Genomic DNA, 13,188 nt, shown 5'->3' with positions numbered 1-13,188 from the left:
AAATCCTGTTTAAAATGCTTTTACAAAGATTGTCCACGTCCTGGACTATGCTGGAACCCTGGTTTTTTTGCAAACCAAGATCCCCTCAGACAGCTAATCAATTATCTTGATGTAAGGCAAAATTTAATGGAATATTCAAGTTTTATCATAGCAGCAACATAAAACAGGTCTTCATTTATGTGATCTTCAATAGTTTTGTGAAATAATATAATAATAATAAATTTTTATTAATGTGTAGAACATATTTAACTGTAAAAGCTGTATTGTAAAATGAAATTTTATGTACTTGACTGCTATAAATTAAGCTGCATGAGCGATTAATGTACTCACCGATGTTGGATTACACAAGAGTAAATTTAACACAATACATTTGTATTTGATATTTGATATTTTATATTTGACATTTTTTATTAAACTTATTAAACTCAGGTTTTATGAGAATCTTTGTCATTTACAGTAGTTTCGTAATCACAATTGCTTCATTCCTCTTTATTTGTTAAAAAAGCCCATAATAAAGTATAGCCGAAGTATACATACATACATACATATATATATATATATATATATATATATAGAAAAACAGAATAGGAAAAACTTTCCATTCTGTTTTTCTATGTATTTTTAATAATAAACCCTCATAAGGAGAATTCTATAAAACGTTAACTTAACATCAATTCTGATTATTTTTTAATTTCTGGGAAAAAAAAACTAAAACTAAAACATATAAATAAATACATTGAAAATCTAAATTAGAAATAAAAATTAAATTAAATTAAAATAATGATGATGATGAAAGGTAAATAACGAGCCTCAGTGTGTATGACTGGAAAATAAAATAAAATAAGCTTTGACCAGACTTTCGCACCTAAAGAGTATAAAGAAACCATTTTCACATGCTTCCAGACAGGCCCAAAGTCTTGATTTTGGTGAGTAGTCTGAGAACAGCCCCCTTAGGGCAAGAATTAACTTTGCTCGGAACTGGTACTCTTCACACGACTGATTTATGCTGATTAACGTATATTTAAATTGATGTACTTTTACGAAAAGGAAAGTAGATTGATGTACGAAAGTCACTCGATGTTCCTTGAATTCTTGATTTAAAAGGAAACTTGTATGTATGTAGTGTTGGTAATATCTCTCTATTTTTTTTTTTTTCGATTAACTTTCTCTGACAAGCCGAAGAAATTTATGCCGCTGCAGGCAACATAACTTAGAAAACGATCACGTGATTGCATTCTGATGTAAGCTGGGAATGTTCTACAAACTGTTCATTTGAACGGCTTCATATGAGTTGTAGAGATGCTCGCGTTAGTTTCTGAATGAGCAAGCGTTGTGTTTTATGAATCTTTAAAGGTAAGCTTGAAAATTATCATCGTCTGCATTAATAGTTTAACTGAAATAAATTTCAACTTTATATCTTTAATTTTTTTTTAAAATATGAGCAAAATTTTAATTTTCTTTCTCATGCAAACGAATAAATCCGACAATATTAATAATCAATAGGGGAAAGCCATAAATTTTGAGCGAAATTTTTTTCTTATATTACTGAAACCTGCAGATTGCACATGTAAAATATGCAATAGTTAAATAACATTGTGACTGATTTTGCTGTATGAAATTGGTAATATCGCAAAATTACTGTAATATTTTACTGATAATGTTTTTTTTTTTTTTCGTCTTATTTTGGAGGGCTTTGGTGGCGATATTAAATAACTTTTTGCACTCGATCAACTCTCGTGAGGTCACCGTTTCAGACGCTCATCTATTTTCTTTCCTGATAATAAATAAATAATAAATAAATGTCTAAAAACCTAAAGAGTATTTCTCAATCCTCCCCCAAGCTGAATTCAACATATCGAAGGTTTCGTTGCCTATAACCATCGGAAATCGTCAGTCGTTTACAGCTGTCGTAGACCTTAGCACCGTCATTAGCTGCTAATCTCTCTCTCTCTCTCTCTCTCTCTCTCTCTCTCTCTGTTTTTTCTCTGTACCTCTTGTGGATTATCTTGGGTAATTTGCTATTTGACAGTTACATTACTTTCTCACGTTCGCCCTTGTTGCATGGAAAATAAGAAATGTTAATACCAAGAATTTTCCCCGTATAATTTCCACATAAATTGGTTTATAATTTTTGAAACATTAGCCATTGCTAATAATAATATCCAGATGAAATCATAACAAAATAGTAAAACTACATTTTCTTCTCTTGGTATTCTGAATTTTAACAAAAATTAAAATTTCTAAAATATCTTACGTGAGGCGCCGCTTTCCTGTTATTTTCGTAAGTTTTTTTAATTTAATTAATTTTAATTTTATTTATTTAATTTATTTAATTTCGTAAGCCATCAGACTTGCATCGTGAGGGATGCTAGCAAATGTTATACACAATAAAATACTATAAAGAATCAATTACACGTGTTAGATGTTATCAGAGCTTCACAATTGGTACGTATAAATAAATAACTAGAATTAAAACATTAAATTACCGGTAATTACTCTGTTCTTGTTGTAACAATGGTAGATGACACTGCATTGCGCATGTCGTATCCTAGGTACGCGGCAGTTAGATTTTTATTGCAAGCAGACCAAAGTTGGTGTAGAATTAACCCTTGATTTTTGTCGCATTCTGTGATTATCTGCAGTTGAAATTTGAAGAGAGCACAAATCTGGTTTGGCATACAACTACCATAGGCCATCAAGTAGTTTAGCGACAAATGAAAATGATTTATAATGATCATAATTGTTTTAAAAGGAAGCCTTGCAAATACTACGGATTCCTACAAACAAAAATCAAGGCTTAATCTTACACCAAGTTTGGTCTGATTCGTTAAACATCTAACTGACTTAGGATGCGATGCAAGAGAACGTGACAGCAGCAACTAGCATTGTTCCAAGAAGTATACAGTAATTAATTTAATGTAGTTATTTATATGTGCCAATTGTAAAGTTCTGAAACATCTAATATGTGTAATCAATTGTTTCTAGTCTCTTTTATGTACAACTTTTGTTAATAACCTTGACGATGTAAGTTTGATGATTAAGAAAGTTATTATTATTATTATTAATTTTATTTTATTTTTTTAATTTATTAATGTATGTTTTGCTTTAACCTGGCGATGTCTTGCTACATTGCCCCGTACTCTGACTTCAAGTTTGATATCATTTTAAGAATTATCCCTTACAAGAGTGGTTCTGGAATGGAGCAATTGCATTACAGAATAAAACCTTAAAATAATTTTAATTTTCAGTTTTATTAAATTAAATAATGAATGGTTTTGGGAGGTAGAAGAATTACAGGTATTAGAGCTTTTACAATAGGTTTCCAACTATTCGTGGTGGGAGTCATAAGAAATATTGATTGTTTTTATTTGGAAAATAAATAAAAATACAGTTGCTATACGGCAGTAGTGTTCAACCTTTTTATAGAAAAGTAGCTCACTACGTGAGCTACTTTTCTATAAAAAGTTATTCGGCGATCTACTCTCTTATATAGATCACGTTCCCCCAACCTGATATCTGATTACGCACAAATAAACAACTAAAAATAAACAACTAAAAAAAAATACACAACTAAAAAGTTTATTTGTGTATTTAAAAATTTATTTATCACTTTTAATTATTTTAATACAACAAATATTTTAATTCAACAAAAAATATATATATATTGGAATAAAATGTTTATTTCTCTATTTTGAAAATTTGATATGAAGAAGTGGCCAATCGCAGACAATCATCCAAATGATCATTCGTAATTTGGTTTCTTAATTGATTTTTTATGATGGTCATATTTGAAAAAGCGGATTCTGACAAGTATGCCGATCCGAAACACGACAGAATTTTTCGCGCAATATCAGTTAATATCGGGAATTTTTCATGTGCATACTTCCAAATGACTTCATTGTTTATTGAATTTAAATGTAAACTATTCTGAATGTTTATTATCTCAAGTTCTACTTTAGCTTGGTTTATATCAAATAGCCCACTAATTTTATTTGAAGTTTCTGTGATGTCCACGTTTTCTTGAAATGGATTATTGATAAAAGATACAATCATTTCAGTTGTATTAAAATATTTATATCTTGAATTTATTTCTTCCTCAACTAATTCTATTTCACGAATAAATTCTTTTCAATCATAACGAAGCATTTCTTGATTTTGTTCAAAAAATTTTAATAAATAAGGGAGATGTGTAAATTCGCGGTCATTTATATTTTTCTTTAATAAAAGTAAGTATTGTTGAAAAGTTTTTATTGAACTTAACATGTCAATTAAATTTTTATCTCTACCTTGTAACTCTAGATTTAAATTGCTTAATTTCGTACAGAAATATACTAAAAATGATGAGTATAACAACCATCTTTTATCACTCAATTGTGGATAAATATCTCCTTTTTCATCGAGAAAGTTTTTTATATAGTTAATCAATACAAGAAATCTTTCTAAAAATTGACTTCTGCTGAGCAAGCGACCATTATTGTACAACAGAAGTTCCCAATCATCATCTGCCTGTAATTTAAATAACCGCCGTTGCAGGGCTTTTCCTCAAACAGAATTTACAATTTTAAATGTAATATCCGAAACATCTTTTGTGTTGAATCTTTTACTACACAGTACTTGTTGGTGAATAATACGGTGGTACGTTAAAAAACCTGAATATCTGTCATCATCGTTTTTACATAATGAAGCCTGATTTATTACCTATCATTGCAGGAGCACAGTAGTAATTAGACACAAGTTTAAAAAGCGGAAGTTTGTGTTGTTTCACAAATTCATCAAATGCCAAAAAATTGTCTTCTCCCCTAATCCTTCCCAATAATGTTATAATTTTCAAAAGTTCTTTTTTACTTGAAATACCATGCGAATAAATACCATTAACTGAGCAATATCAGTGAAGTCGTTTGATTCCTAAAATTGTAATGAAAACGCAACACACTGGTGAATGTCTGACATTAACCTGGCCTGGAAACTTTTCTCCGGCAATTGGAACTGTTCCTTTCGGCAATTTGAAACCTTGTCCGAGGCCTAGAAGTAGTCTCTCTCTCTCTCTCTCTCTCTCTAGCGACGTCTCGAACCGAGAAGCTCCTTTCTGGAAGCGGGAAACTCCTCTCTCAAGCAACGTGTATCCGGGCAATCTCTCTGACGGCGGCCTCCTCTCTGACAGCAATTCTGGAACCTGGACCCCTTCTGCTGCTTTCTTCGGTCCTTTTTTTATTAGGCCTCCTCTGAGACCTCGCATGAAGTTTGGCAACCCCCAAAGAATCGATATGAGTCCTTCATCTTAAGTTTCATGTTCGGCGCGCCCTTTTGTTCTCCTCCGCTTTCTTTTGATTGTAAGTTGCCGGCCATCGGAAAGTTGTTTGAACTCTTTCTGACTGACTTCGGAGATATTTACACTTAGAGCCTGCAAGCCTTTTTCATACATACAAGTTTCAATAACAATCTTTCTAATACCGCCATGTACAGCTTCGGCGACAAAAACATTGCCTTTGTTTTTAACACTGTAACATATTCTTATTAAAGCAGTCTATACAGTTAGCTTCAAAAGAGTTATTTACGAAAACATCTTATACAAACTATACCGAGATAAACAAAATTTATTTTTTTCCAATATTCACATGGGACTTAACCTAAGTAAAAAATCGATGTAATGTGCTTTGAAATATTTAATATTTAAGCTTCTATAGAGTTTTTACACTTTGCTTATAATCGTATTCACTCGGCTCGCTGTTTGACTTCCACTGATCCAAATTAATTCATTTACCCGAAATTATAAGAAAATTACTGATTTGACAATTTTAACGAAAACTAAATAAACAATAGCAATACAATTAAAGCGAATTAAAAATGATACAAAATAATGATAAATAAAATATTATGTTTTCAGTTTTAATTAAATTTGTAAGTAAGGATGAATACACAAGAGATCGACCAAAAATCGCTCCGTGATCGACCGGCTGATCGCGATCGACGGGTTGAACACCCCTGCTTTACGATAAGTGCTATACGTCCTTCCATCCCAACAATGACAACCTTTATCAATCAAAAGTTAAAAATTACAAAGAACACAAAAAACTATATCTTTATAGAATCGTATATACTTTTTTTTTAAACATCTAATGAGTATAATAAGTTTAGAGAAAAATGAAATCGTTTTGCTATAATTAGCTATATCATACCATCCACTACTGCGCAGTAACAAACTCTGCGAGCTGTAAGCAACACATGCGCATAACATGTTTATAAAAATCAGTATGACTTATCATTTAGCGTGATAGAACAAAACATCGTCCACCGTAGGGCAGTTCGCTACTGAAACAGCAGAATAAAAATGATGACACGTAGAAACATGAGATTTGATGCCATACAGTTATCATAATCGTAAATAACTTTTTTTTCTTTTAAGTGAAAAGAAAAACATTCATACATATAATCACTCTTGTATGAGTTTTCAGATAAGATAGAACAAATCTTTCCGTATTGCTTGGCCAACCACGCGTAACATTTTGGTGGGGTATCGTTTCAGGATGTTGATATAAGACCACAAAGATTTATAACATGACGTCTTATAAACGCCCCCAGAAGTAAAACTCTCTTCTCAGAAGAAAGGAGTGCATTTCTCTGGAATTTACTGCAGGAGCGAAATCTTTGCTGCTTAGAGTAAGTATCTGTCGTCAGTCCTTTCAGTAGAAAACCCATTTGTGACGATGTTTCTATATTTTTTTTCTTTATAGATGTAAAACCATTTCGTTGATATTCCATATTTCGCAGTTTTGCAATACAAATGAAATTTATTATTATTATTATTTTATTTATTTATTTTTTACTAACTCAGATGTAGGTTGGATAATCTTCCCGCAATTCATAAACGAGGCATTAGATTAAAAATAAATAAATATAAAAGTTAAGGCGATTAATTTTGTAATAATTTCTGGTTAAAATCTTTGTTGCGATTCTGATTTCAGCTATGTTTCCATGCTTGATTATTAGAATCCATATTATATTAACATAACAGAATATTATTTTAGTGTCATATTTTATAACTAGCTCTCCTACTTTGCAGATGTATCCTGTGTTGTGTTTATTTTCCATTTTTGTCGTGTCAATAGAAGCTTGTCCTGCACCTAATTCTCAATTTAACTTATCAAAATCCAGACAGATCATCGATGAGGCTTTTCTTGTAATGCACGATGTTTTAAACAAAGGTACGAGAAATATCTTAAATTTTTACTTATTCAGTGAAATCACTGAATTATATATTGTAAACTGACCATCTGGAAAATGCCTTATGACTCATATGAATGCAAGCATCTTTGGTGTTTACATTTAATACTAATCGTAAAAAAAACAAAAAAAAAACATCGTTTTGTGATAAGAATATAGGATTGTAGAACTGTCAAACTAATTAGGTGTATATTTTTCTTAATTATCATAAATTCTTCGTTAATTTTTTGCTTTTTTGTGTTTTTATGTTTATCTTCAGTGGAGTGTGGGCAGTGCCCCAAAAGACCTGTGGATTGTGCAGATATATTGGAGTCGGGACGCAACACCAGTGGAATATACAGAATTTGGCCCCTAAGTCGTGTGGTGAAGGAGGGTTTTGATGTCTATTGTGATATGAATACTGATGGTGGAGGATGGACAGTTCGTGATTTTAATATTTATATACAAATAAGAATCTGAAAAATTATATAAATAACAACATTTATATAAAACAGAGTATTATATAAGTATTGTTTAAGAATATGAAGCAGTTTAAAATATTTTGTCTATAATTTATTTAACTTCATGTTGAAATTTTCGTACCTTTAAAGCATGGAACCTTTCGGCTTTTCATATTTAATTAATAATTTAATATTAATGAACGAATAAAGTTCATGTGTAACCCCGTGACACCGTTAATTACACTTTATGAACTTTATTCGGTTTTTGTTGACGATCAGAGAAACTATGGTTTCTTTTTTCTTTGCATTTGTTTTTCAGCAGGTTCCCCAGTTAGTTGATCGCAGTCAAGTTTTTTCCTCCGTTTCAGGAACTTGGGTTTTAAACTGCGCAGCTCATAAAAGCCCATTAATCAAATGATTTGATGTTAGAATGTAACGAGATATCAATTGAAAGTAAAGGCTAAAGGAAATGAATCCACAATAAGGAATGATTGTATTAATAGGTAAAGGAATATCTAAATCTTTATTTATGACATTTTCTATTCAAACCATTGTAACTTGTAATGAAATTATAAATTCAGAAAAGTATTTCGCAGCTGTGAAGCTGTTTAATAATATCGAAACCTTTATAATGAAACTGGAATGATTCATAACTTTATATGAAATTATAATCTCATAAGTTATGAAACAAATGCGATTTCAATAAAGAAGAAACAAACATATTCAAAGCTGGGATCTTTCGGGAAACCGTATCCAAGGGTGATTACAAGAGTCATATTATGATTCGCACAAAAGTAGTCGTGAGCATTGAGAACTGTTGAAGTGAAAAGATTGTGATTAGTTTAGTCAACAGCCCAAGAAACTCCGGTAACAAACTGGGATGCATGTTGCAATATCCTAGGTTCGTTCATATAACTAATTCAACAGAACTTCTGTAATCTCCATCTCGTGGGCTACTATGGAAATACAGTTAACATGTATATACAGCTTTAGCTTCATATAAGTTAAATTTTCTATATAAGTTAAATTTTCAAACTAATCTGGTCTAGTATCTTTTTTTTTTTAGAATGAGCATTTAATATCATGCTACATGTAGGTCATTCAAAGAAGAGGGGATTATGGACGAGCTGAGGATTACTTCTACCAGGACTGGAATGAATACAAGAAGGGATTTGGAGACATCGATAAAGATTTCTGGCTAGGTAAGTAACGAAGATCTTTTTATTTATTTTGTATGGTTATGTGCGCAGGAGTCCATCAGAAAATCCGTAAATGTAATGTGCAGTGTAATTTTCTGCGTTAAAGCGTACATATAAATAGCCTCAAATGCTGGCCTGACTCGCGGATTAGTCAGTCTCTGCCCTTCACCAGTGGATATGGATTCGAATTCCACTGAAACACAGATTTTTTTTTGGGGGGGGGGGGGTAGGCCGTAGTAGCTTGAAATGTAGCACGTTTGATCTCTAGAGCAGGGGATTATCTGATTCATCCAAAGAACTAATCTAATGCAAGTTCAATGTCATTTGTCATCGTGATTGGTATAAAAAATGTTTTGAAAACTCTGTACTAAAGAATAAACATGGAACTTTTTTTTCAAGTTCTTCAGACCCTCAATAAGCAGGGTCATAATCTTACACCGAGCGTTCAAATTCATCCGTCACCTGAAGATAATCACAAAAATCCATGCCAACGCGTTATGCGAGCCCGCACTCTGCTTTTCGAAGAGCGGATACGCTAACTCTTCGACCAACCATGCTGGTAAATGGAGAACTGTCTATACATATGGATTCCGCATTTGTCTCAAATTGACAGCAGAGGTTCTTGACACGAAATAGTCCCTTTGCTTGACACAGCAAAGTGAGACAGTCAGTGAAGTACGACAGTGTCATCATTATCCTCAAAGAATCATTCACGAACAATGTTTGGGTTGCGACATGAATATTATCCTTATATATTATGGAAATAGCAGTTCCCAAAAAATGACTGAGTAATGGATGTCCGAATAGAAGTAATTCCTAAGTAGGCTAATGCATTCTGACAATATTCACTAAAAGATTCAAATTTTGCTCCTTCGCAAAAAAAAAAAAAAAAAGTGTACTGAAAAAAATAAAACACTCGTGTAAAGGGAATGTGATACTGTCAAAGTGGTGAATTTAATGGATGATGGGAAGATGGGCACCTAATAAAATAGCCACGAATAAATGTATGATTTTATAAATACCGATTCTGCTGTCTAGTTACTTTAAGCTAATTCAAACTTTTATCCTAGAGATGTTATAGGCAAGATTGAAAGGAAACAATACGTTCAAGAAAGTGAAGTGAAAAACAGCATTAATCTGGACTAGATATTTGGTAGAAATCACCAGATTACCGCTGTCCTAAATTATCACTAGGGGAAAATTTGGTTAGATCTAATTAAAGGAAACAAATGGCATCTCGTTGATAAACACATCTCGAAACGTAGCCCATTTGTTTTCTTTTTGCATATTAAATTTCTTGAAAAACAAAAAGACGTACATTGCACTTATTATGAGCATATTTATATTAATACTGAAGCTTTATATTTCTGTCATTTATGAATACAGAGAAATATGTACTGTGGTACATAGAATAGTTCTTTTATATTTTCGTTTTTTCCCTCCCTAGGAAATGACAAAATACACTCACTATCCAATCAAAAAGACTATTCTATTAGATTTGACCTCAAAGACTTCGAAGGAAATTCCCGAGTTGCTGTTTATGACGAATTTTTGATTGCCAGTGAAGAATTATATTATGCCTTGCATACCACCGGATACAAAGGAGATGCTGGTAAAATCGAACTAAATTTCCATTAATAATATCAGTTTGTATTTGCGTGTGTGTTTATGTGTGAGAAAATATTTCTACTATGCACTTTGTATAGTGTTAAAAAAAAAAAAAACTTTAAAAAGGTTTGTTTGAATTTGATGAGCGTAGGCGAGGTTCATTTTTATACACATTACACTTAATTCAATCTAAATTACGTAATAATAAAAGAATTAGCGAAAACTTGAAATTTCCTTCCTCTTTAGCGACCTCTAGTGGGCAAATATCTTTAACTTGAATCGCTAGAAATAAATATCTTCAGAATTTTCTTTTTTTTTTTTAAATTTTTTTTTTCTTAGTCTTGAAAATCTTACGCTGTGATATAATTTGATTTTCATACCAATCCCTAAATATGTTTAATTTACTTTTTTTTTTTTTGAAAGATTACGATACCATACAGAAAATGGCGACGTATCTTTTTAATTTAAATTTAAATAACGGCATGTAATTAATATCGCAGATCTTTCTTCGGTGGATATAACATCAAAACCAAATTGCCAAGAGTTCTTTCTTTTGTTCTAATAAAAAGTAACGATTTTTTTAAAAATTATTTTAACATTCCCAAGTTACTGGCTTCTAATTCTAAAGTGACGTTTATTCTTGGATGAATGGAATTAATTCTCTGATGAAGAAAAAATTTAAATATTTCCTAGCTTTAAGTGTAGACGGGAAGTGAAAGTGTTAAGATATGTTATAAATGAATTGCGATATTTCACTTTCAATTTATAAAAGGTTGATTATTAGTATGAAATAAATTCCAAGGTTGTTTATTTCATAGGTGACGCCTTCGGACCCCACAGATGGTTAAGATTTTCTGCAAAGGACAAAGACAACGATAGTCATGAATCTGTACACTGTGCTCAACAATATCATGGAGGGTGGTGGTTCTTTAATTGTCATTCTTCAAACCTCAATGGTTTATACTTGAGAGGAGAACACACCAAGTATGGCGACGGTGTGGACTGGGTGACATGGAGAGGTCACACGTACTCGCTTTATGAAACCGAGATGAAAATCCGTCCTGCTAAATTCAGAATTATTCCAGAATGAAATATTTGATTAACTCTGTAGTAGAACATAAGTATAGTTTATTCACCTTTTATAATATTGCAAATATTGAAAATAAAATTGTCTTTTGCAACTAAAAATTTCGATTATTTTTTTAAACAGCATTAATAAGATATTTTCGTCGTTTTATTTTATTGTTTCTTACTGTAACATTTGCTTAAATCTTCTTGGAGCTCTTCAGTCAGGAAAAGGAGATTTGATACGTTGGAACAGCGCATATGTAACATGCAGCCCTGTAACATTTTAAATTAGAACACAACGTACTGGTTTGCTAAGTGACTTATTGCAACTAGGAGAAGTGCTGAGTTCATAGTAATCATTATTAATTTTTTTCTCATTGATATTTATCATGGAATGCACACCTCATATTCGTAGAAATGTTTACAATATGTGATATATTTGCTCATAAAATAGTAATTCGATCGAACATTAAAAACGTGTTTTGCATAATTCAGAACTGTCAGTTAACATCCGATAGCAAGTAGTCATGGAAATGTGAGCAGCCACAGTGCTCGTTACACAGAAAAAAAAAAAAAAAAAAACACTTGATAAAAATAATTATGCCAGCAGTTGCATCAAGCTATATGATGTCCATTAAACATTGCACTCTTCAGAAAAATAATTTGTATTTATTTTTCAAAAATAAAAGTAAAGCTGATATTCGCCATTTCCGTGACTTCTTTATAAGATTTACGTTTTAGGGTACGCAGACTATTTTTCTAGGTTACAGAAAAAATTTAAAACGCTGTTATAATACTCTCTTCTAAAAGAAAAGAAAATAATTGCCGTATGTATTTGACAGAAAATTCCTGAAATTTTATTTCTTTATATTTTCAATTGATTTTATACATTATTGACGAGATAGTAAAATCGCTTGATTTATTTCAAATCACAATACTGGACAACTAGTTTATGAAAAATAATTAAACTTAATAATGTAAGAGAATAATAGTAATTGAAAATATGCAACCTACATGTCCCGTTGTTCTTCCAACTGCGCCACTGAAGAATTCGTTACTAATTCCCACTTTCTGCTAATCCGAGAAGCATGATATTGACTTCTAAAAGAGGCGGCATTGGAAAACGAAATATATTTTTAACATAAGTATATAAATAAAAATTAAATAAATCCAACCAAATCCTTTTTATTTGCCAATATGCAGTAGGAAAACCAGTTTTGTTTTGTTTTTTTCCACAAATTTTCATCACTGAGGTAGGTGCAGTTGAATACAAACATCAGCATCTCCTACTCATCCTGTTAGGATGATTGTATGTTGTTTGTATCCGTTTCCTTTTAAAGGATTTAATAAACCAACATTTTATTTACCCACATTGCCTACGGCAAGACTTTAATAAATGATATCAAACTCTTTTGTTTTTACAAAAGAAAATTTTCAACAAGAATTTATCTAATAATTTTGAATGAAAGATCATTAAAAGTTCAATAAAAAGGAACACAAATTGACTCCAGAGCATCATTGCAGGTTTACCTGAACCTTGAGTCTTCCATAGCGTATTTTCTTCACTATGAAGTTAGGTTTTCGAGTTCTTACGCGCATTACTTGCTTTACTGTTTATCACATTTCCTCTAATCTCCAGCCATGTCTTTTTC

General features: G+C 31.6%; 1 protein-coding gene across 1 annotated transcript; it reads left to right on the top strand.

Annotated features, from left to right (window-relative positions):
- The first annotated feature begins 6,309 nt into the window (after window positions 1-6,309).
- LOC150103310 (techylectin-5A-like) lies at window positions 6,310-11,650 on the top strand. Its single transcript, XM_090397746.1, has 6 exons — window positions 6,310-6,657; window positions 7,061-7,202; window positions 7,481-7,641; window positions 8,758-8,863; window positions 10,308-10,472; window positions 11,287-11,650. Exons 2-6 carry the CDS (start codon window positions 7,061-7,063, stop codon window positions 11,556-11,558), a joined length of 846 nt encoding a protein of 281 aa, XP_090253872.1. The 5' UTR covers window positions 6,310-6,657; the 3' UTR covers window positions 11,559-11,650.
- Window positions 11,651-13,188: the final 1,538 nt, after the last annotated feature.

Source organism: Typopeltis vanoorti, chromosome 9 (genome assembly GCF_054136105.1).
Source record: "Typopeltis vanoorti isolate ZY-2024b chromosome 9, IOZ_Tvanoo_1.0, whole genome shotgun sequence".
NCBI lineage: Eukaryota > Metazoa > Arthropoda > Arachnida > Uropygi > Thelyphonidae > Typopeltis > Typopeltis vanoorti.
This window is presented reverse-complemented; position numbering and strand designations above follow the sequence as displayed.

What these genes read in the sequence shown, in the direction of transcription:
- LOC150103310 (XM_090397746.1), top strand. Translation starts at nt 7,061, where the DNA reads ATGTATCCTGTGTTGTGTTTATTTTCCATTTTTGTCGTGTCAATAGAA. An exon ending in GCACGATGTTTTAAACAAAG is followed by an intron (nt 7,203 to 7,480) that starts GTACGAGAAATA and finishes GTTTATCTTCAG; the next exon opens with TGGAGTGTGGGCAGTGCCCC. An exon ending in CTGATGGTGGAGGATGGACA is followed by an intron (nt 7,642 to 8,757) that starts GTTCGTGATTTT and finishes TGCTACATGTAG; the next exon opens with GTCATTCAAAGAAGAGGGGA.